This window comes from Lichenostomus cassidix, chromosome Z (genome assembly GCF_008360975.1).
Source record: "Lichenostomus cassidix isolate B80296 chromosome Z, HeHo_3.0, whole genome shotgun sequence".
NCBI lineage: Eukaryota > Metazoa > Chordata > Aves > Passeriformes > Meliphagidae > Lichenostomus > Lichenostomus cassidix.
In genome coordinates, this window is record NC_139511.1 from 28837566 (window position 1) to 28861899 (window position 24334).

Sequence of the window (24334 nt, forward strand, 5' to 3'; positions counted from 1 at the left end):
TGCTCTAGCTCTTTGCCTCCCCACTTACAGGAGCAGCAAATCCCCAGATTGTACTGTCCAGCTTCCCTCCTCAGTATCCCCAAAACCCCAAAGACCTACTTATTAATCCTGTGAAGTGTAAGTAACTTTTGAACAAAACAGTGTTAAACAAGAAACTCATCTCTGGAACAGAGAATTTTGTCTGTCAAGCAGGTGCAGTTGTTCCATTTTCAACCTTTTTTGTTATATTGCATTAGTGAAAAAAAGTTGTATATCACATATAACCAAATTCTGCTTAAAAGCTGCATGAATTCCATGAATTTGTGGCTGCACAGCATGTTTCTGATGCATCAGATGTGCCTTGCTGTGACAGTCCTCCAGGGAGAAAATGGTAAGACCACTTAAAAAGCTTTCAGAAAAGAGACTGTTTTTTCTACTCTCGTGGTGTCAAAACTTGAGAGTGGTATTTAGATGCACTTTTATCAGCTCCACATTCAGGTTCTGGGTGAATTCCCTGTTGTGGATGTCTGGTCACAAGAGTGGCCCCTGTCCTGCCTCACTGTTGCTCTTCCTTGAACAATTCGGACAGACTGGATTGTGTGATGGAATGACCCACTGTCCTGTATCACACCCAAAGTGCAGTCTCAGAGAGTGGGCCAGAATTCCTGCTACACAGAGAAAAATCCTCATGCGGAGCCATTAACAAAGGTTAGACTGATATGTCTGGGCACTGAGAAGCGAGTGGATTCACGCAGGAAAGTGAAGAAACTCTGTCTTCCATCCCTGAAGGCAGTCCACTTCAGAAACTGTGATTCTGAGTTAGAGACAAAATTTGTTTGCGCAGGAGAGGGAGGGCATAATTTAGGATGGATGTGAATGTGCCCTCTCTGAGAATACTTTGTTCCTTAATGCTCGTGGTATTAAGAGGATTAACAATCCTTTTGCACTTCAAGTCTTCAGTGGGAGAGAATGTTCTCGTAGTATTTCAGGAGAGGTAGTTGTAGAAATTGCTTTTCCTTTGACATTCTGTTTTTGAGGTAGCATTTGGAAGCTTAAGTTTGAAACAGATAATATCATCATCTGCATGTTGTCATGTTCCATCTAATCAACCTCAGCTTTTGAACCATCTGCCCATTGACAGATTGTATGCTTATCTCCAGTAGAGGAAGTAGCAACCAGTATTGTGATATCAGTCACTGATATTGTTAGGCAAATGACTAAAAGGCTATAAATTTAACTGTAGATTTGGTCCTCCAGTATGGGTAGTACCAGCTCACCAAAGTTGCTCCCCCACCCCCAAACACATTTAAAATAACTGCAGGAAGGTGAGTATCTGTTACCTAGTTTTTGACTCATAAATATATTGTTGTGGTGTTCTTTTAGTATAACTGAAGCTACATGTAACAACTGAAAACAGTAGGGCTAGTTTCTTTCCTTCTTTAACTATTCAAATATCAGTGACATGTGGTTATTTTTGATTCTTCATTATGGTGGATCAAACCTAAACTGAATGCACAGTTAACAATAATGCATCAGAAAGTGGAAGATTTTACATTAATTGTACAATAGATTATTCACAATAATTCAAATTACTGAAGTTTTAGTAGTGTGAGACACCTCTGTAGCACATACCAGACCCTTCCTTCTTTTTCTACAAAAGTGGAGTCTGCTTTTATAGAAGGGAATACAAGATCTAGGAGAAAGGAAGCATACAAACTGGCAAGTTGATAGGTAGGTTAGGAAATTCCCCACACAGGGAGAAATACCAAGGTGTGTCAGTATATCAAGGAAATATTTTTAGTTACTTCTGACTGAGGAATCTGTAACTATGAACTTAGTAACTCATGGTCCCAGGAGAGTCAAAGTAATTTGTTCTATTTCCTCAATAACAGTGTAAAGAAAAAGTGTGTTCTGCTGTTTCCATTGTCTTATTGAAAGTGAATCCCTCCCAGCCTTATAATCAAGATCTGGTGGTTTCCTGTTTTGCTCTACTGCAGAAACAGAGTAGTGTTGTGCATTATATAAGCTGTAATAACTTATTATGCTTACTGTATAGTTGATGCTGCTCTCCTATCTTCACTGGAGCTGTGACCCCTAAGTGGCTGCAACCTGACCATTGACAAAGTAAGGGACATCAGGAAAGGCATTCTGTAAACCACTATCAGGGCGCTTACCTGGGAGGAGATCCCGATAAAGGTCAAAGTGTGTATAATGTTAGAATTTTGCTTTCAGGTTTGCAATGTTGTTATGATCCAATTATTAAGGTTCTTTGGAAATACCTCTGCCCGAATTAAGGTACAAACGAGACCATATGCCAGTCAATAGTATGAGTTTTATTTGATAGAAAATATGATAGAGAGAGAGAAGAAAAGAGAGAAAAAGAGAAGTAAGAAAAGAGGTGGGGGGGGACAGAAAGAGGGAAAGAGAAAATATCACCATCCGTGGATCCCAACGATGTTGCGTTGATCCTCTCCAGCCGGTCTTGTCGGTGGTGGTGGTCCCCTCAAAAGCACAGAATGCCATGGGTTAATATACACTCAGGCCAGGGGCAATGTCCAGGCATGTCCCCCCGGGGGAGGGGGCAGCCTCTAGCCGCAGACTCTGCTTGCATCACCTGCACTCCTGTGGTGCCAGGCCTAGCACTCTGGGGGGTCTGTGATGGATTGTGACTCCCCCTCAGCTGCCTCTCACGTGAAAGTCCCATGGATGTAGCCAGTGGGGTTGGGGGTTCCACAGCTGGGCCAGTCTGTGTAAACCTGGCTTCTGTGAGCTGTGCTCTGCCCCCACCCCAAACTCAGCCAGGGATGATTCTCAGCACAGCTGGTGGCTTTGGCCTTTGTGTATGCATACCTTTCCCTCAGCTTGAGATGATTGAACAATAGGTTTCCCTTTATCTAATCTCAGCAGTTTGACTCAGTCCAAAGTCCCAGTCAGGTATCTTCAGGGAGGTTTCTTTGATTGTAGCTTCTTTATACACTTTTTGTTATAATGAGCAAAACTTTATATCAATGTTTGAGGCATGAACTATTTCAGTCTCTGACAGCCACCCCATGACTCAAACATTGTAATAAATGTCTCTTTTTTAGCAATCTTCTTTAGCCTATAGGTTGTCCACGGAGGTGATGAAAAAAAAGATAATGGGAGAAAAGATAGAAATAGTAGAAGCAATAACATGAGCAATTATACTAATAGGTACAATAGTTCAAAGCATAAACTTAATTGTAATCATCAATTTAATTTTCATTAGTCAGTACCTCTACTCCGCGACCTCAGGAATTAGTGTTTTTAAATGGGTGGTGGGTGTGAGGGGTATTTTTATATTGTATCTCTTAGATGTTAGCTTAATATGTTTGGAAATTGGTTATAGAATTATACAGCTGGTTTTCATTTTTTTTTTGGTATAAATGTGGATGGATTTAGCAGGGATGTATGTTTTTTTCTTGACCACATTTACATATAGTTGGTAGAATTTTATAGGTAATATTTTTTTTCGCTGGATAATTCTATATGTCATGAAAATTACTTTTATGATACAAAATTAACATAAAGATTTTATAAAAATTATTGTTAAGCAATCTTATCTTTACATGAGGGCTATGCTGTGTTTTTTAAGATTCAGATTATAGCACTGTTGTAATTTAGCCTTGAAACAAATTAGAAATTATAGCTTTACAATCAGTGTAATTAAAAAATGAAATTGATTCCTTTTCAAATTCAGTTGTATTATCTCAACTAGTTTTTTCTCATGAATTTTTGAGGCAGAGTTAAAATACTCTCTTAGGATATATGGCAGGAGATTTAACAGCCATTGGTTTGAGAGCTGGTAGAAGGCTTTTTTGTATTTTATATACGTCATTCCATATAACGTTTGTTTTGTTAAGATTTTTTAATTCACTACTTAGTAAATTTGAAAAATTTAGCTAAATTATAATAATTTTAATTTTTTCTAAGGCAGAACTGAGAAGATTAGTGCATTATAAATTCTTATACCAACTCTCAGGATTAAATTGGTTGAGACAAATTATGCATCTATAACAACTTTTGCCACATTATTTTTCAGTAAAAAGACAAAATAAGTTAGATAAAAATCAAACATAAGAATATATAAAATATTTTAACTAATATTTGATCTTCTAGCAAGTTACTTGCAATGACAACACGAATAAATTACAAATGTTAGCAAACTGACAATGCAAGCAATTATGGTGACATTTTAAATTTTTACTGGCTCTCATGCAGCATCATTTCATGTGTTGGTACGTTCCTATAAAAGAAAAGTGAAAATGTGGCTCACCAGGCTAATTATTAAAATGAAATAAAACTTCTTGTTGCTAACACTAAACGACAGACTTTACATGAAGAAAAGGTCATCACATTTAGGCATGATTTTGCTGTTTGCAGATTCTCTGCTCTCATACTCGTTTTCTTTATCTTCAATGCAAGAGTGTTTGACATTCTTAGAAAAGAAAAGAAACAAGCTTCTCCGGCAATACTTGCCTGAGTGGAACAAGTTGTTAATTGCATTAATTTTTTTTTTTTTTAGTTTTAGTGATTTTTTTTTTTGGACATTATTAAATTTAGTGACAAGCAATGCCATTGCTTAAAACATTTTGAAGAACTAATCACCTTTTTAGTAACTAAGCATATTTTTAGTAACTAATTGCTTCTTATTTTACTTTTTCTTGCACTAAGTCTAAGCTAGGGTAGACAGGCAAGTAACAAATTAACTAAAGAAAGACAATACAACATTATCTTTACGCTGGTTGCTTGGGATAGGAATTTTCTCTTAAACTTTTTCTACAGCCTCCCAACAGAGGAAGCTGCATGAAAAATACCTAAGCTTGTACAGGGACAACACTATCTTCACAAGGCAGCAGCTTTATAATGGGCTTCAGGGTTAGAACCAATTCTAGTTTTCCACACAAACCACAGACTGGGGGGGAGGGTGGTGGGGGGTGTTCTCTAAAAGACAAGAGTTGCAGAAGTGACTTCAGGAGTGAAACCTGTCAATTCTGGTTTTTTACAACAAAACACACACACACAAAAACCACAAAGTAGGGGCGTGGGTCCCCTCCAAACAGGAGTTTTTAGGCTCCGCACAACACCACGAACAGGAGCTTTCCAGCTCCGCACAAAGTAGGGGCGTGGGTCCCCTCCAAACAGGAGTTTTCAGGCTCCGCACAACACCACGAACAGGAGCTTCACTAGCTCCGCACAAAACACCAAGGAGAGGCTTTTACTACAAACTACAGACAGGAAGGCCTCCCCACGAGACACAAGCAGCAGAATTGGCTTCAGGACTGAAACCTGCCAATTCTGGACTCGCACAACAAAAGAAACTAAAGGGAACTAGAACCCCCATATCAGTTTACTATAACTTCTGGCCCCCAGAGATGACACTTCAATTTCCACAATGTACTCAGAGAAAATTGCAGTCAAATTTCTAAGTGTTTAAACAAACTAGAATATGCACAACCTGTCAAAGAAAGTTGGTGTAAGAGAATTGTTATGGATGGAGTCATAACAACTCTTACCACCCTTTAAAAAAAAAGGTAGTGTTTGTATTTGTTAGTATATAGTATACTAACATAGTATAGTATAATTAATAATTATGATATAGTATAATTATTATAATAATTAATAATTATATAGTATAAAAGGAAGAACGTAAAATTATTTGATGAGAGAAGACAATAGTATTGTGAAAGGCACTTCGGGTTAGAGAATGCAATCCTGCCAACTACGCCAATAAAATGTTAAGATCCAATTATTAAAGTTCTTTAGAAATACCTCTACCCGAATTAAGGTATAAACGAGACTATATGTCAATCAATAGTATGAGTTTTATTTGATAGAAAATATGAGAGAGAGAGAGAAGAAAAGAGAGAAAAAGAGAAGTAAGAAAAGAGGTGGGGGGGACAGAAAGAGAGAAAGAGAAAATATCACCATCCGTGGATCGCAACGATGTTGCGTTGATCCTCTCCAGCCGGTCTTCTTGGTGGTGGTGGTCCCCCCGAAAAGCACAGAATGCCATGGGTTAATATACACTCAGGCCAGGGGCAATGTCCAGGCATGTCCCCCCGGGGGAGGGGGCAGCCTCTAGCCGCAGACTCTGCTTGCATCACTTGCACTCCTGTGGTGCCAGGCCTAGCACTCTGGGGGGTCTGTGATGGATTGTGACTCCCCCTCAGCTGCCTTTCACGTGGTTGGATGTGGCCTGTGGGGTTGGGGGTTCCACAGCTGGGTTAGTCTGTGTAAACCTGGCTTCTGTGAGCTGTGCTTTGCCCCCACCCCAAACTCAGCCAGGGATGATTCTCAGCACAGCTGGTGGCTTTGGCCTTTGTGTATGCATACCTTTCCCTCAGCTTGAGATGACTGAACAGTAGGTTTCCCTTTATCTAATCTCAGCAGTTTGACTCAGTCCAAAGTCCCAGTCAGGTATCTTCAGGGAGGTTTCTTTGATTGTAGCTTCTTTATACACTTTTTGTTATAATGAGCAAAACTTTATATCAATGTTTGAGGCATGAACTATTTCAGTCTCTGACAAATGTGTACCTGTGTTTTCCAGGATATCTTAGAAGACATTCAGATTATTCCATGCTTTTGCACTGGTGTCTTTCACAAGCTGTCATTGCACTTTTTTTAAGACCACATCACTGATGTTTGAATCTTTGACCTTTCTTCACAAATGCCTATATGCTGACATTTAAAAAAATAAGCATACCCAGGACAAACAGACCCAATATAGTTGAACAGCAAATCACTCAGGAACTTAAAGCTGATTACAGTGCTCTGCTTATCACACTAGGTAGCTGGAACAGGAGCAATCTGAGTGTCCCATTTACACGGGAGTATGACTCACACTTCTGGATTCTGCTGTTTACTGTCAGGTGTAGCCGAAACAGATTCCAGCCATCACATCTGAGTCAGATGTTCTCTCATCCACTGCTTTATTTCAACTCTTAAAAACAGGTTTTTGTTCCTCAAACCAGCCCTGAGATGTTTTTTCTTTTTCAATGGTATCTCCCTGATTTTGGCAATGTAATATTTCACTGCTGTTTTCTTTGGCCCTTTGGGGAGAAAAGGAAATAGACAATTTTAGCTAATGGGAATAGTTCTTAAATTCTCCCAAATCCATTTTCTGATTTACACTTGTGTTAATATTATTCCCTCACACTCAAAAGGTAACCTAGTCTTTAAATGGCTTGTTGAGAATACACCAGTAAATATCTAATGGGAGATGAGGAGAGCACTGCCTGAAATCATTTGCATCTGTGACTCCATTCTATTTGTGAAGTGATGAAGCTGTGAGGGCCTCCCTTTCTAGTCTGTCTTGACTATACAAAGTATAACCTCTTTTTAGTTCCCTCTATTGCAGACTTTGCTTCTAATCAAGCACACAATGAATTTTTAATTTGAGCACCAACTCTTTTTTTTGCACATTCATCAGATTTGACAATGGAGACACCAGCACATGGTAGTTAAGAGCATGACTTCTGTTAAAGGGATTTATCTCATATTTATTCACTTGCCTTTTAGTTGGAGCATCTTTCTTAGAATAAGAACAAATGGAAGACGACTCTTTTACACAAAGCATGAAGCAGTTCCTGGTTAGAGCAGACAGAGAGCACTTCTGATGTGTGCATTGTCATGCTTAGACAGAAGTGGTAGTCACATAGTGTTTCAAAGTGCACCTGGCGATTGCAGGGAGGGAGGGATCTTCCTCAGAGATGTGTTTGACCTGGTACAAGGCCAGACACATCACATTGCTCTGGAAACTTAGGGGAAGGGTGAAAGTGCTTACTTGTGGAGTCTGAGATTTTGAAAGCTGATACAGAGAGCATGTGCTGAGAAGCGTCTTTGTTTGCAGTGATTGGTTTCATGAAGGATCCACATCTCCTCTCCCAATTCCCTTTGTTCCCCAAATTGTTCACACTCACTCCACAGATCCAGAGATTTATATAAAGCTGCCACAGCTTTGTTTAGAATGTTTCTTTGTTAGATCTTCACACTGTATCATGCTTTTCCCTTTTCAAAGATTTTTTTTTAGCAAATCTTTTCCACTGTTAATTGTTCATATTCTCCATGCATGATTTTCTATTTCTTTGTTTTTGTTTTCTTTTTATCTTGTATATTAGTTTACAAACTGATGTATCCCAGGGGTTAAATAGAACAAATATGTATATCATGTATCTACTGCTCGCAAGACAGATTATAATGTGTTCCCCTAAATGGGAATTTCTTACATAAACATATACACCGATCTTATTGCATGATCTGAGTTTTTTCCTTCAGCTAACAGGAACTACAGGCCTCCACAATTTGTAATAACTTCAGCTAATGCTTTTTAACCTTAATATATTAGATTTGAAAGATATCCATATGTTATTCATAACAATTCATATCTTAAATAAAGTAACGATTTATTATATAACAGTGAAAGCAGTGTAAGTGGTAATATTTGTGTGTGTATTAATTTCTCTGCTTTTTTCTAGATGGTATCATGGAGCAATCAGTCGGACAGATGCAGAAAACCTGTTACGTTTATGTAAGGAGTGTAGCTACCTTGTAAGAAATAGTCAAACCAGCAAGCATGACTATTCTCTTTCACTGAAGTAAGTACTTGTCAGTAAAATATAGTAAATATATTTTATAAGCTCTAGCTTCTCTGGTGCAAGATAGAAAACTATCCAGTTTGTTGCTGCTGTGGTTTAGCTCAGAAGGGCTCCCAGAGAGTTTGGAACTGTCAGCCTGCATGATGTGACAGTCACTGAATCAGTACTTCCAGTCTGGGGATGTTAAGAGATTTTTAGTCTTCATTTGGTCCATTTCACTAAATAAACTTAGATTAATTTTTTTTTCTGGTTTTAATTTGAAATGTTCCTGCTGCTTGTGCTTTAGGCCAAATAAGGGACTGTATTGTTTGGGGTTTTCATTTCCTTTATTTTGTGTGCTTTACTGGAGTAAAAGTGTACAGCATTGCTACAGTTTTTGAAAGTAAAAAGCCCAGAATAGAGGATGAAAGACCTGCAGAATTAGGAAATGAGCAGTGTTCCAGTCTTAGTGCTGCTCTGAATTTGCCTCACCTACTTTAGACTGAGTAGTGTACATTACAGATGTTATCTTCAACATACCATAACACAAATTCATAGGGTTGGAAGGGATGTTCAAAGACCATCTAGTCCAACTCTTCTGCCCATGGAAGCATAAGTTCACTTCATTTTATAGTGGAGGAAGTTTGTAAAGGTTTTCTGTGTAGGAGAAAAGGAACTCCCTTGACCTTGGTGTAGTCTGTACAGGTGCAAAGAGAATTTTTTCCTTCTTTCCTTCTTGCAGGATAGGGTCTGATGTGGAACCTAACCTTCCAAGTAGGTCTGGGATACAGGCCTACTTGCCTTTTTCGCTAGCATTACACCTGCCAGTTTGGCTTTTATCCCATTTCTTTACAGGTTTGTTCTGAGATACATTTTACTGCTGGGATGATGGTGACACCCGATGGTAATGAACAGTTTTATAAATAGCACCAAACCTGGTTTTTTTGGTTTTTTTAGGTTTTTTTTACATTCATAGGTCCGTTAGAAACAGAGGCTCACATCTACCCTACTTTGGTTTGGTCTCATGGTCTAAACAGTACATTTCAGACTGGTATTATAACCCCACTTTGGGCTGAGAGGAAGTGCATCAGTTAAATTAATTTAAGATTCCATTCTAGAACTTGAGAAGAAAAATATTTTGTAGGACCGTGTTTTAAAATCAGTATTCCTTTCCTATTATTTTGGGGATCTCTCTATAATACAGCGGTTTGCCTTGAGCTGGAACACATCTGTATTAGAATTGTCGTTCAGTTCCTGTTATCTCTTTTGTCATTTGATCTGTGTATTCTCTGATATAGTTGTCCTGGAGATAATTTCAAACATTGAAGCATTAATGGCACAAGCTTTGGAATATATTTTCCCTTGGGCTTAAATTTTCCCTTAAATTCCAAGTCCTGGAGTATGATTTTTTTAAAAAGTATTTCACTTAATTCTCACACCAGCCCAGTGAATTTTGTTACTCAACCAGAGAGCAACTTCCAGAGGAAAAGGTGACAGTTAAATTTATATTTTGCTATTTTGGGCAGCTGAGGTCATGCCCTTAGTATCCGCTTGTAGTCCCTTTTCACAGGACAATAATGTTCACCATTGTCTATTAGGTGTGTTTGTGCTTCTCAGGAGCCTTTATTACCATGTGTGAATTAGCACTTTTTTCAGTTAAATGTCGTACATTTGTGCTTCAGGGAAGAAATAAGAATGACACCTTGATTTTATATTGAGATTAAGTAACAGTGATTTAAAATCTAGTCTTCAGTTTCATGTGACAAGCTTTTTCTAAAAACGAAACAGAAAGCGAAACCCAAACTACTTTACTGTAGTTTTTGAGTTTCTTTTTCCCTAGTAACAAAAGGCTGCTCCCCAAAAAACAGCAATGAGGATCTACCCAAATATTAACCTGTATTTGAAATGTGAAAAGTGAAAAGAAGGTAGAACTTCCTCCTTTTCATTTAATGTAACTGAGTATTTCACAATGGAGACATCTCTGAAGACTGTTTTTTCCAATAGCAGGAAATTTTTTATGTTCTGTGGACACTGAGAAGGCCTGACAGACTTAACTTGCATGGGGAATTTGTGTGAGATATTTGTCTGATTCAAATTCCAAAAATTATCATTCCAAATATAATGAAATGAGCTGGAAAATAGCTTCATTGCCAAATTAAAATGCATCTGTGTAGAAAACAGCCATAGAGGTAGTTTAAGTTGCTCATGTCAATGTCTGTCAAATTGCAGAAATTTAATTGCATATGGATTAGCTATCTCTGGGGGCAGCAGAGAAGGTCTTACTGAAGTACACATTCATGTTGCTCATTTCACTTAGAAACAAGGAATTGTTATTGTTGGAGACAAGTGTTTGAAGCTAAAAGTATTTTTCTGTGGATTGTCATCTAGAGAGCTCAGCCTCCTTGTCAGCATTGTTTAAATTCTCCACAGCAGAAGAGGGAAAGAATATGATCTATCTTCCCAGAAAAAAAAATGAACCCAAAGGCCTGAGGGAGAGCTGTACATTCTCTTGTATCTCCTCTGTTAGCCCTGAATTGTTCCCTGTGTTTCCCCTTCTCCTTATTCCTTCAGGGTTGTAGATATTTGGCTTTCTCATACCCACACCTTCTTTCCTTAAACCCAATTATAATTGCACGAGGCTGGGTAAAAATTGGAGACCCATACTCCTGGTAACTGTTGTGACCAGGAATCCCTGGCTGCTATTGAACTTCCTGATTTCAAATTGCTTGTCTGAGACTAAGACCTGTTTTTTACTAACAAGCAGACAGGTGGAAAAGGTAGAAGCAGATGTGCAAAATGGAAGAGGGAGAGCCATTTCTTATAAATGTTTTAGGTGTTTAGCAATTACTTCAGTGCACATCAAGCTCATAGAATTGCCTTCCTAACAATAGAACAGGCTCTCAGGATAGGGCTATCATGTTTCAGTCTAGCTCAGTGAAGACCAACTGGGCTCTACCAGCTAATCCTTTCAGTCAGGATTTCCCCTTCCCAAGGCTCTTGCAGCAATGTGGACCATGCCGACACCACTTCATTTCCTGACTCACATTTCAGTTTTGGGAAATGTGACTGTTCTTAATTTTAGATTAGGATGATCTCAAAAGTTAGCTAAATGTACAGTCTGTGAGTAAAAACAGTAACAGGCTTTGCTTTCTGCTCTGTCTGATAGCTCCTGCACAGTTGCAGCTCCTGGAAGTGCAGAGCTGAATTCAGAGAGGGTGGTGCCTATTGACATCCTGATCCTGTGGACTCATAAACAGGCATGTGGTTTCCCTGAATAGCAAAGGAAACTGCGAGCTATGTTTTTTTTGTCATCACGGTCTGTAGAAGTAGTCCTGATTTCCAAAGCTGAGTACATAAACTTTGGGTAATCCTGGGCTTTGGATAAATGCTGGGCTTGTACCTTTCTGTTGATTTTTGTTCTTGGAAGTAACTCTTGTAATATTGTAAAAAATTACAGGTTTTTTCCTGTCAGTATAATTTACAAAGGTGTACTGGAATTTTCAATGTGTCTCTTAATCAGCAATTGAATAAAAATATTATAACATGTATTACTAGTCTGCTGTCAGCCTAAACCATAATGATAGGGTCCTGGCTGTTAGCAGAAAGCACAGATTCTGTGACTTCTACAGAAAATCCAAGAACCTAAACATTCTCACTACCTTCAAAGCAGCAGATGGGAACTGGTTATAGAGAGTAATTGTCACACATTATGTGCAAATGAGCACTACTAGACCTTGTTTGTAGGGCAAGAGACATTGTTTGTTTTAACATGGAGACAGTGTCTGTCAGGTGTAGAATGACAGTGTTGTGTAAAATGTGCTTGAAAAAGCAAAACTGAAAAAGGAATACCAGTTCATAGGCCAGCCTCTGAATGTTTCCTGCAAAGGATTTTCCAATTTATTTTTTATAAGTTTTTCAGAGGAGATTTTATTTTCTTGTTGCTGTACATTGACGTGAAACATCATAGGCTTTGTTCAAAGTAACAGCATGTAATAAAGTTTAATTACAAAATTATGAAATGGAAAAGCATTTCAGAATGTAAAAATAACACAACATGTATTTCCTACATTGCTAGAATTTTTTTTTCTGATGTTACTGCAAAGTCACTTTTTTCCTTGTGCAAGTGACATTTCATCAAAATGCATGCAGAAATCTGTTCTGACAAAACAGTGCTTTCTTCAGCAAAAACAGTGTTCAGAAGACTTGGACAGACTTTCTGGTTGTGAACAGTGAATGATGTTTCAAAGCCATTAATATTTCCTGGAGAAAAATACTAGGTTTAATATCTAATTAATATTTATTAAAACTTCTTTTATCGTACTTCAGGCATAAGATGAAAAAAGCACATTCTGATCAACTGTCTGCCCAATTCCTTTCCCATCTTCACTGGGTTTTGAAAACTAAAAGAGAATGCGTGGGGAAGTTGTAATTCAAAGTCTCTTGGTGTTTTTGTTGTGTTGCCAAACATTTTAAACAAGGTGTGACTGATTATTAGTCATATATCAAGTATTGTGTCTGTGTAAACATCTGTGCTTGAGAGTTCCAAAGCAATTTGGTGTAGGGATTAGCAATTAGCAATTTTCTTCTGTATTGAAAATCACAGGAATGGCTGCAAAAAGGAAAGAAAGGATAGAATATTGTCTCTAGTCACACAGTTTTGTCACTGTTTTCCCTCAGTTGAATGAAAATATGGGGAAGAATTATTGCAATATTTGAAAAACCACAATGACATTCAGGGTTCACGTGGTAACAATATCACATGCCTTAGTTCAGGTCCCAGCACCTTCTCTTGCAAAATGTGTGTATCTTATCTCTTCAAGGCACTGGCTCTCATCAGTGTTCACATATGTGAATTTGGGATCACTGTTAGGTTCTTTTCTTTGAAAACCTTGGGCCTGGCAGGTCAAAAGAGCTGAAACACAGGCATTCCAAAACCAGGACTATGCAGGCACTTGTTTAGGTAGACCCCAACAGTGCTTCAAATAATAAACAGAAACTTACTTACAAGCAGTTCAGCCATGAAGATTTTTTTCCCCATCATTACCTGAAATTTCAGTAACCTCTTTGCATACTAAAATTAGAGCTTAGATTGAAAGAGTTTTCAGGAGAGGAAGTATGACTCCGAGGTTCCTTTTTGACATGGTCGCTGTAATTCTAGTCACTGGTCTAGCACCAATAGTGCAATTAATCAATGCGGATGCATTCTGCCCTTACCAGTCTATGAGTCCAGGCTTTCCAGATGAGGGGACACTGTGAGACAGACTTCAAGGACAAGTAGAGAAGATGAGGCAGCACAGAAGGATCCTTAATGTAGAAGTGAATAGTTTCACAGAATAGTTTACATTTGAAAGTGTTTAATTCAAGGGCATGATTTCAAGGTGCTAAGATGACTTTCTTCCAACTTAACTTGTTCTATGTTATAGAAGATGAGAATTGTCTGGTTTGATATGTCTAGTTGCAACCAGTGACAGTTCATTTGGGGTATTTGGAGGGCAGATAGCAGATTCACAGTGTAATTTTTGGAAACTAAAAGAGAGCAGAAGGGGAGTGAAGGAGGAAAATATTTGAAAACATAATTTTTGCTTTCACCCACCAGTAAGCCTGAAAAAATACTCAATTTAAAGACTTCTGGACATCCAGAAAAGTAGTCAAGATTGAGATCAGTCTGTCGTAAGCAATGTGGTATTGGCTACAGACCCTAGCAATAAGTAAAACCAATTTATTGATTGAATGTTCTTGCCTTTGAGTTCTACTCCTTTATGAAAGAAAACTTGCGTGTGAGACACTGCAAAGCTTTGAGGTCAGTTTCACATACCTTGCAGCTGCCTAGAGAGATCTAGCTGTGAATAGACCTCTGGAGGTGTTGAGACCAATCCCCCTGCTCAAAGCAGTACACGCTTACCAGGTTGCTGAGTGCTTTGGAAAACTTGTGAGGATAAAACCCTTCTGACCTGCCTGATCCTACTCCCTGGACTCTAGCATTCTTCTGAGGAAGAAGTCCCTGTGTCCAGTGGGAACTCCCTTGCAGTTTGTGCTTGGTGACTGAGAAACTTCTCTTTTCTCTGTAACCCTCCTTTTTAGGCAATGGGTGATTGCAACCTGACACCCTCCATCTCACTTCTTCTCCTGGAGACTAAACAGACACAATTCTTTCAAGCCTATCCTCATGCATCATGTACTCCCACCCCCAGACCATGTTTAGTGGTCCTGCTCTGGATATGCTCCAGTATTGGCATCTCTTTTAATATGGAACACACCTCTCCCTAGTCACAGATGCAACCTCACGAGTGCTGCAGAAGAAACAGTCACTGTCTTCCAGCAGCTTGCTGTACATTGCTATGCAGCCCAGGCTGCAGTATGCCTTCATGGGCAGACCATTGAATCATTCTCCTTCCCACCGTGTGTCCTACCTACCATAGTTCCTTTTCTGGCCAGTTGTGCCCCAGCTTGCATGGCTGCTTGGGTTTGTTCCATCCCAAGGGCAGAAGCCATAGATTTGCCTTGGCTACATTCCATTAGCCTGCTATCCATAATTTCTAGGTCATGTTGTTTTTTACTCCCTTCACAAACAGTGTGGTCTTCCAAAAGGCTGACCTGTCATGATACAGCAGAGATTCTTTATGTGTAATCTCAATGACTATGTGCTCCTCAAACATGAATATATACATAGGTTCTTCTTGGGGAAGCAACAACTGTCTGTCATGAATTCATGGCTTGTAGCAATTTGTTCATACTATGTGCATTGTCTTCCTGTTCTAAAAAGGACTTGTGTCTTTTCCTTTTCTGCACTAAAGTGCATTGAACAGATTGTTCTCTAGTCCTTGCTATACCTCTGAAATGTGCATGCACCTGTGATTCCATTAATTTATCTGCACACTTTTATGTCATGCTGTAGCAAAGCAGAATCATAGTAAACTGAAGAAAGAGAACAATACATCTGTCCTTGTAATAAGTATTTAAAGATGTTGCTTTTATTTAAGGCAAATAATTTAGAGATCAATTATGACTTGAAAGATATATTTTCCCACTAAGAAATTTATATTTCAAGAAAGATTTTAAGCATATAGAGTCATAATTACAGTGTCTGCCATGGTTTCTGCCCACCAAAAAGGTTCACTTCATCAGACAATTGTTGAATACATCTGAAAGATATGAGCTTGATTATGATACAGGCACTTACAAAGGGAACCCTGCACCTGCTAACTAGAATATGGCAGATTTTAGAGAAGCTGGTTTTAACATGATTTATTTTCCTGCTGCAGCTTTCTGTGTCATCTTAAATTGGGCTTCTTTGCTGACACACACCAGCTCCAGTTTTAACACTATTGTCTCTGCCCCTGGACACACCTAGAAGAAACAATGGCTTGGAGCCAGAAGGTTAGGTATTGGGACATCAAACAAGCTTTAAAAACCTTCTAAGCCTCATTTAACATCCTGACATGCAGGAGCTGTCTTTGCACTTGTGCTGTCCTGGCTGAACTCTACACTCTTAAAGTAGCCTATATGTTATGTTGAGACAGCAGACGCTGAAGCGTCACTTCTGGGAAGAGCTGAGGTTAGCTCTACCTCTGGTGCTGTGTGGCAGTGTGGGTGCCACCCATCAGAGTGGCATTGTGTTGGATGGGTTGCGTTGCCAAGAGCAGGCACAGCAGTTCCATGGCACTCTTCTGCTTGTGTAATCATGAGCGTTCCCTCAAAAAGCCTGTGCCCTGTGCAGGCAGATCAGTCACCTAGGAATTGAATGCTTCTGCTGTGGAAATCACACTGTGGTTTCTGCCAGCAGAAAGGCCACAGGACAGCAGCCCTTGCGCAGTATAGTGCTTAACATAGTGCAGTATTATGCCATTAATCTTGGGCATGTGCTCATCTGGAGAAGTTTTCCCACCTGAAGCCACCAGACTATGCACAGAGATGTGTTCTGGGCAGTTACTGTCAGGGTGGGGTGAGTAAGGTCTGTCCTGAGGCATCCACAGGGTAGAATGGGACAGGTTTTGCCTAGCTGAGCAAGGTTTGTGGCCTGCTCGTGCCTGTGAAGGAACCCTCAGGCCTCTGACAGGCCAACACCATAGATATCTTTGGGTCCAGAAGTAATGACTGGCTATAGTGAAAAGTGTTCGTAGGAAAATATTGAAGGAACTGGAGGGAGGGGCCCAAGGGAGGAAATAGATTGACTTTGGCACACCTCTGGATCACTTTCTGGGTTAGATGGCCTTGCATGTGGATCCAGGCAGCACAGGTGCTGAAAACAGAAGACTATCTTAGGCTACCTTTGTGGGGGACAGTCCATGGGGGTTTGCAAGTAGTAGTCACTCTGTCAGCCTGGCCACTGTCTTGGCCTGTCACCCAGCAACTACTGGCATTTTTTTCTCCTACATTCCCCTCCATAAGGAGAGCTTGTCTTGGTGCTGCACCCTCTTCCCTGTGCATAAGTGTGAACTTACACTTTGCTTTCCTTACAGGAGCAGTCAAGGTTTTATGCATATGAAGCTGATGAAAACCAAAGAGAAGTACATCCTGGGTCAGAACAGCCCTCCCTTCGACAGTGTTCCTGAAGTCATCCACTACTACACCACAAAAAAGCTGCCTATCAAAGGAGCAGAGCACTTGTCCTTGCTCTACCCTGTGGCTGTACGGACTCTCTAATAAAACCTAGTCTCACCCCTTCCTGTGGATGGGAGGTGAGAGGTAAGCTGGGGTGCACAGAATTAATTGCCAGAATTCAGAGTTTGAGTCTGTGATGGAGAGAGGCAGCCTTTAGTCTTGTGAATGTGGGCTCTCTGCAGAGTTGTCTAAGGGACTGTGTGTGTGATACTCTTGTCCTGCAGCATGTCTCTAGAACTGTATTGATAGATAAGAGAAAGAACACTTATTTTAGTGCAAGGAGAGCAGATAACCTTCCCAGATATTCTATGTGAATGAAAGTGCTTCCCAACAAAAGTTCTTCCTTCATGTTTTGAGAAGAATCAATAAGTTCTTCTCAGCAGTAAAAAAAAAACAAACTTTTTTTCTCTTGCTACCCTGAGAAACTTCTCCGTGAGAAAGAGTAACCTTACTCTGAGGGACCCTAGGGTGTTCTTGATGGACCTGAGAAGGAGCTGCCTATCAGGCAAGTCTCTGTCTCTGGTCACATAGCTTGATGGGTTTGGGATTTTTTTAATGCAGTTTCTTGGGGTAGTCAAATACTGAACTTCTATTAGACACACAATCTTAAAATAATTTTGTGAGAGCAAATAATGGTCAATTACTTATGAATAGGGGATGTAATTAAACAGTAGTTTGTTATATATTTTTATCCTTTTTGGTACAATAATCTCTTAATGTTTACTGTCTTCATTTGCAAGTTTCATTTGTAGGTACAGGCAGCTAATTCTGTTTGGGGCCGTTACACCATAATGTTTTAAGTAGTTAGGATAAGTCATTTTGATATGTGGGTTCGTATTTATGCATGAGGGTGGTCAAAGGCTTTTATAAAGCTTTAGTAGGCAAAATCTTCACTTGCTCATTCATCTGGATCAAACAGCTGTCCTACTGATGTAGCAGGCTAACACACGTATGTCACACTGCCTTTCCATAAGATGGCTTTTGCAGCTGTGAGAACTGTGGTATGCAGCAGAGCAGAAATTTATTTTTCTGGTCTACCAAGGCATTCTTAAAGCACAGCCTGGTGGACACATACCTTCTGGCCAGTGTTCTTTTTCACCATTAGCAGAAGCGTCCTGCTCTATTTTAGTCACTGTCAGCCAGAAGCACTATAGAAGCTGCTCTGTAGTCTAGTCCTGCCAACTCAGTGTCCATCCACTTGGGACATATTCTCTACATGCTCTGTGTACTCATTCAGTGAGATAAGTGAAAAATTATAATTGTATACAAGCTGGAACTGGGGAATCTATAACCTTATAGTCCTCATGTTGTGCCATCTCCCACATATGTCTAGAATGTCGTGCATTAACCCATCAGCTGATATAGTAGCAAACTGGTTATATGCAGGTTATTGTATTTTACAGACAGCAATAGGACTGTGAAATTGTGTGCTATTTAATTCAGCTTTCTTAGCTACTACTATTTTTATGTATGCTTAGAAAGAAGTGCAAATCTGAAAATTGTAATGGAATAACCACTTACTGCCTGTAAAAGTAGTGCTTCATTGTATTGTCTAATCTGATAAGAACCTCAAGGATGACCCATGTACTGTCACTGGTGCTAAATATTCTGTTTCCTTTTAAGGCTGCCTTATTTTTTATATGACATCCAATGCAGATTGAACAGAAGTGGATCACATGTATGTGAAGAGCCCAGTGTCATTCTGTGCAGCAATGGTAGTGGGTCAAACTGTTTCTGTCTCACCCAGAATCAGAAGCTGCATTGTAATAGGTTTTCTGGTTTTTTGAGAAGGGTGGCACAATGGAGGACAAAGAGACAGCATTCCTCTCCGAGTGAAAACAAATTTTTTCATTTTCATGCACTCCCTTTTCATGCACTCACCTACCTGCATTTTTTATTTCCCTACAGTCTTTGCATAACTCTTTATTCTCTTAACATCACCCAACTGACAAGCGCATACAGGCACTTTTAAGTTAGCATATTCTCTCACCAGAGTAGGAGATTATGAAGGTGGCAGAGCTCACACGGGTTAGGAATCAGGTGGCAAGCTGCTTTGTCTTGGTCTTTGTGGGGTCTAGCAGCACTATCATGCCCTTTGGGACAGAAATAATGTCATATTTCTTCTTTTACATGTTGAATCTGGCCTTGTTGCTGTTCCATGGTCTGTTTTTCTTCTTCTTTAAAGGAAAAAAAGTATGCCCCTACTCTGTCTAACAGCAATTACCAGTAGAAACCAACAGCATCATTAACCAAGGTCTTGTCTGGCTTCCTTAAGCACTTTGTCTTTAATTCATGGGGATAACTATTGTACCAGACCTTTCTTGACGTGGGTCTGATCAAAAGTCAAATGAAGCCAGCAGGTGCCATTTTATTGCTGTCTGCAAATTTTGGGTTGGGATCCATTGTTTCATACAAATTGTGTGAATATGCATCATACAAATGTGTATACAGCTAATTACAGCTTCAAGGATCAGATCAAGGTTCTTGGTTCAGCAAGAGGAAATCTCAGAAAGTATTGGTTGTCCATGGGAAGGTTTTTTTATTATTTTTCTAAAAGACTTTTAGAAAGTACTCAGTAATTGCAGAATAAATAAAACCAGGATTTTGTTTGCACTGTAATGTTGTCTTTGTTTATTTAAGTGATTGTATGATATTTTTCCAGTGAAGGAATATGCTTCCCAGATTTTTTAATGTACAGTGAAAATGCAGTGTGTTAACAGTGTGTAGTATTGCATATAGGTGGAAGATCTTGTAGTGATCGTGCCTATATAGCACATTAAAAGTTTATTTTAAAAAAAAATTATAAACCTCTCCCTTTTCTTCCTCTGTTTATTATTGTGTACTCAGATTGTCATGAGCAGCTAATAATTGAAGTGGCCTTTTAGAACAACTTTTGTTTGTGTGTCTTAACTGTGTTGTGAAAGTAGTCATTAGGTTGTAATTTGGTTTGGAGTCTGGAAAATCATATGTCTCAGTTCTACCCTGACTAATTATCTTGATAATGTGCACCTTTACAAGGGCTGACATGGGTGCATGTGTGAATGACATTGCTGGTGGTGTCCAAGGAACCCAGTTATTGCTGCTCACAGCATAACAGTGGTGAGTCACTTTTTGTAGACTTTATAAGAGGTGTTAATTAGGCTTCTATTTTGATGAGTATTTCACAGCATGATGAAAGCTGTGAACATCTGTATGGTGTGTAGGAGAGCTTTAGTGGCCAAGATTGCACTTCATGGCTCCTTCCATTACTGGAAAAATTATTTAGGTTTGTGGAACCACAGCCATCACCATGGTTTCTGTACTCAATAACAGATTATTCTCTTACTTTGAAATTAAGTCTTCAGAGACAGGATGCAAAGTGTGGTGCTGTCTTAAGTGCAAAGGTACAAAACAGACATTTTCAGCTTCTCAAAGAACATGGTCTGAATGTATACTCTGGGGAAAACTGGTTACTGCTTGGAGGATAACACATCTGTGTACTTCACCATCTCAATGAGGTTTTGTGCTTTACCTCGATGTCATGGTTCAAACTGGCAACACAAACATGTGTCATTGTTGGTGGAGTCAACAAATGATATATTTTATGCAGGCTCTGATTCCATTTTGACACTTCTACATTGCTAAGCTATACTCTGGAGGACTTGGTCCTCTGCTGCCGTAAGTTATTCCTGCTTTCCTTGGGTCATACCTGAAATGGTGCCTGAGCAGAACAAGCAAGGTCTTAACACATGCTTAAATAAACAGATTAAAGATCTCACCCCACACACTACACTGTCTCTCTGTAGAAGGGGGAGAACAAAATAGAGATGAAAAAGAACTGTCTGTTCTCCTGAGCAAGGTCTGAGCAAGGGTGGAAGGGAATGAAAAGTGGGGATTCAACTGTTTTTCATATATTCTTTCTTCCTTAATGATCTGCAATGATCCCACATAAAATCTGCGTATTGGTTTGTTTTATTACTTATTTCTGGTGTCCCCAGTAAGAAGGTAAAAAGAAAATAAGGAACAAAATTGCAGCAGCTGAACAAAGTTGTTGATCTGAAATGAAGCAAATGGAAGTCCTACTGAAAAAAACATTCATAGGTTGCAAGGAATGACCATTTACAATCTGATTTTCTGCAGCATGTGATTTCCTGTCTCGAACCTTGAGCTTCCTCTGAGAACCAGGTATGCGCAACCTAGAGATGCTGTGGTGACTTCAGTGCTCTGCACCTTGTATTTAGTTCTGTGACAAGATCAGACCAAACATTGCCTGTGATTTCAGGGTCCCTGAATTGCTTTCATTGCTGCTGACAGTTCCAAGACACAAGCTTGGTGACACTTGTTGGCAAGTTGACTGTATTAACCCATTTCCCAAGTCTGCCTCCAAGAAACAGTGGTTCTAACCACAATAGAAATATCAACAGGATGGCTGAAAATCTGAGCTGAGTAAGCCATGGGGATGACTAAAACACAGTGATTACATGGAATTAATATATAGGAAGAGTTACAAGATTGTTTATGGAATAAAGGCTAGATTGTGTCAGGTGCTTTGGGCTGGGCCTGGCTGAAGTTTAGCTATGAAAGTATAGAGGAGAGTAAGGGAACCATTTACAAGTAAGCAGCTTATTAACTGCTATGAAAGTTGAAAAAGCGTCATAGAGAAAGTGTGGGGATACTTTCAGAAAGGGCAGACTGTGAATGCTAGTAAGGCAAGAACCAAGTGTGAGACACTGAGAGAATTTTAATTAGTCTATAAGGAATCAGGCAATCTTTACCAGTCTGTAACTGATACTGTCCAGGGTCTCTCAAGAGAGACACAGAAGGGACCTTCAAGAGATAGCCCAGAAGCAGAGATTATGAGGAGAAACTAAAGAAACTTGACAAGAATCCAGAGAGACTTAGACAAGACCTCAAACAAAACCCTGGGGAGGAAAGGAGAGAATACAGGATTACCTTGGGAGAAACACAGGGGACCCTACATCCTTACAGACAACACACAGTAAGGCTGGAGCTGCTACACTGACCCTCCCAACTTCTCTCTTACACTGTGTGTTCTCCCACGTAGGACAAGGAAGTTATGTCAGGAACCACTACACTGATCAAACCAATGTCAGGAACCACTACACTGATCAAACCAGCGTCCCTTCTGAACTATCCTGTGGAACACAAAGGTCGTACAACTCGTGAATTTACATCACACACATCCATATCTAAAATGTTTTTGGATCTAACTTTATTTAGACTCTGCACTTTTATTTTGGTCTTTAACTGCAAAAACCAGCCCTGCGCTCCCTATTCTTTATTAATTAATTATTGTTAATTACTTTAAAATACAAAGTTATGTAATATAATTGTATTAAATTATTATAATAAAAGCGTTCCAGTTAGTAACTTTTTATCGCCAGGATCAACTATGATTTCAACCTGAATATTGGCAGTTCTGTGGAAGTAAGGGCCATGTAAACATCCTTGATTTTTGTTTTTCATTCATAATCTCCTTTCAGCACAACTAGTAAACCTTCCTCTGAAATCATCTTAGTATTTACCTCCAGTAATTAGATCCATTAAGAGACAGGACAGCCTGTAAGATTTTGTCATCTCTCTCTTGTGTCTATACATTAAGACTATTTTTATTTCCATATAAACATATCAACATGGAATGATTTAGGTCATTGAGTCCAACATTTAACGTAATGCTACCAAATCTGCCACTAAACCATGTCCTTAAATGCCGTATCTTTTAAATACCTCCAAGGATAGTGACTGAATCACTTCCCTGAACAGCCTGGTCTATGATTGACAGCTCTTTCAGGGCCAAATTATTTCCATATTAACGCAATCTAAACCACTGCTGGTACAGCTTGAGGCTGTTTCTTCTCATCCCCTCATTTGCTGGGAGAAAAGGCTGACTCCCACCTCACTACAACCTCCTTCCAGGTTGTTACAGAGCGAAAATTTCCTCGAGTCTCCTTTTCTTCAAGCTAAACAACCCCAGTTCCCTCAACCACTCCTCACAGGACTTGTGCACCAGACCACTCACCAGCTCCGTTGCCCTTTTCTGGAGACACTCCAGCACCTCAATGTCCTTCTTGTAGTGAGTGGCCCAGAGCTGGACACAGAACTCACAGTGTGGCCTCACAAGTGCCAAGTACAGGTGGACAATCCCTGTCCTGGTCCTGCTGGCTATTGCTGACACAGGCCAGGGTGTCTTTGACCTTGGCCACCTGGGCACACTCCCGGCTCATGTTCTACCAGATGTTGACCAGCACCCCCAAGTCCTTTTCTGCCAGGCAGCTTTACAGACACTCTGCCTGCAGCCTGTAGTGCTGAGTGGAGTTGTTGTGACTGAAGGGCAGGACCTGGTTCTTGGCCTTGTTGAATCTCACACCATGTTGAACCTCAGCCCATTGATTCAGCCTGTCCAGATCCCTCCACAGAGCTTTCCTACCCTCCAGCAGGTCAACACTCCCACACAACTTGGTGTTTTCTGCAAACTGATGAGGGGTGCACTCAGTTCCCTCATCCAGATCAGCGGATTAGATGTTAAACAAAACTGGTCCCAATGCTGACCCCTGGGGAAGAGCACTTGTGACCAACTGCCAGCTGGATGTGACTCCGTTCACTACTCTCTGGACCTGTCCATCCAGTCACTTTGTTACCCAGTGAACAGTGCACCCATACAAGCCATGGACAGCCAGTTTCTCCAGGAGAACGCTGTGGGGGACAGTGCCAAAGGCATTGCTGGAGTCAAGGTAGACAACATCCAAAGCTTTTCCCTCATCCACTAAGTGGGTGACCCTGCCATGGAAGATCAGGTTGGTCAAGTAGCACCTGCTTTCCCTAAATCCATGCTGGCTGGGCCTGATCCCTGGTTGTCTTGTACATGCTGTGTTATGGCACTCAGGGTGATCTGTTCCATGGCCTTCCCCAGGCTAAAATGCCTGTAGTGCCCCAGCACTATACAGTTCCTCCTTCCAGCTCTTGTAGAAAGGCATCACGCTGGCTAACTTCCAGTCTCCTGCGACCTCCCTGGTTAGCCAGGACTGCTGGTAAATTATTAAAAATTACTCAGGGAACACTTCCACCAGCTCCCTCAGTACCCTTGGGAGGATCCCATTTGGCCCCATAGACCTGTGTGTGTGTCTAAGTAGTGTAGCAGATTCATAATTCTTTCCCCTTCG

The 24334-nt window shown here is 40.1% G+C and overlaps 1 protein-coding gene across 2 annotated transcripts in view; it reads left to right on the forward strand.

Annotated features, from left to right (window-relative positions):
• SHB (SH2 domain containing adaptor protein B) overlaps nucleotides 1-19793 on the forward strand; it is a 62899-nt gene extending 43106 nt beyond the window's left edge. The window contains exons 5-6 of one of the 2 annotated variants that reach the window (XM_085043718.1): nucleotides 8475-8594; nucleotides 9550-10788. In XM_085043718.1, the coding sequence (XP_084899844.1) occupies nucleotides 8475-8594; nucleotides 9550-9649 (220 nt within the window). In that variant the 3' untranslated portion in view covers nucleotides 9650-10788. Of the gene's footprint in view, nucleotides 1-8474; nucleotides 8595-9549; nucleotides 10789-17032 lie in introns of those variants that run through there. The other variant, XM_085043717.1, reaches the window with a different exon arrangement.
• Nucleotides 19794-24334: the final 4541 nt, after the last annotated feature.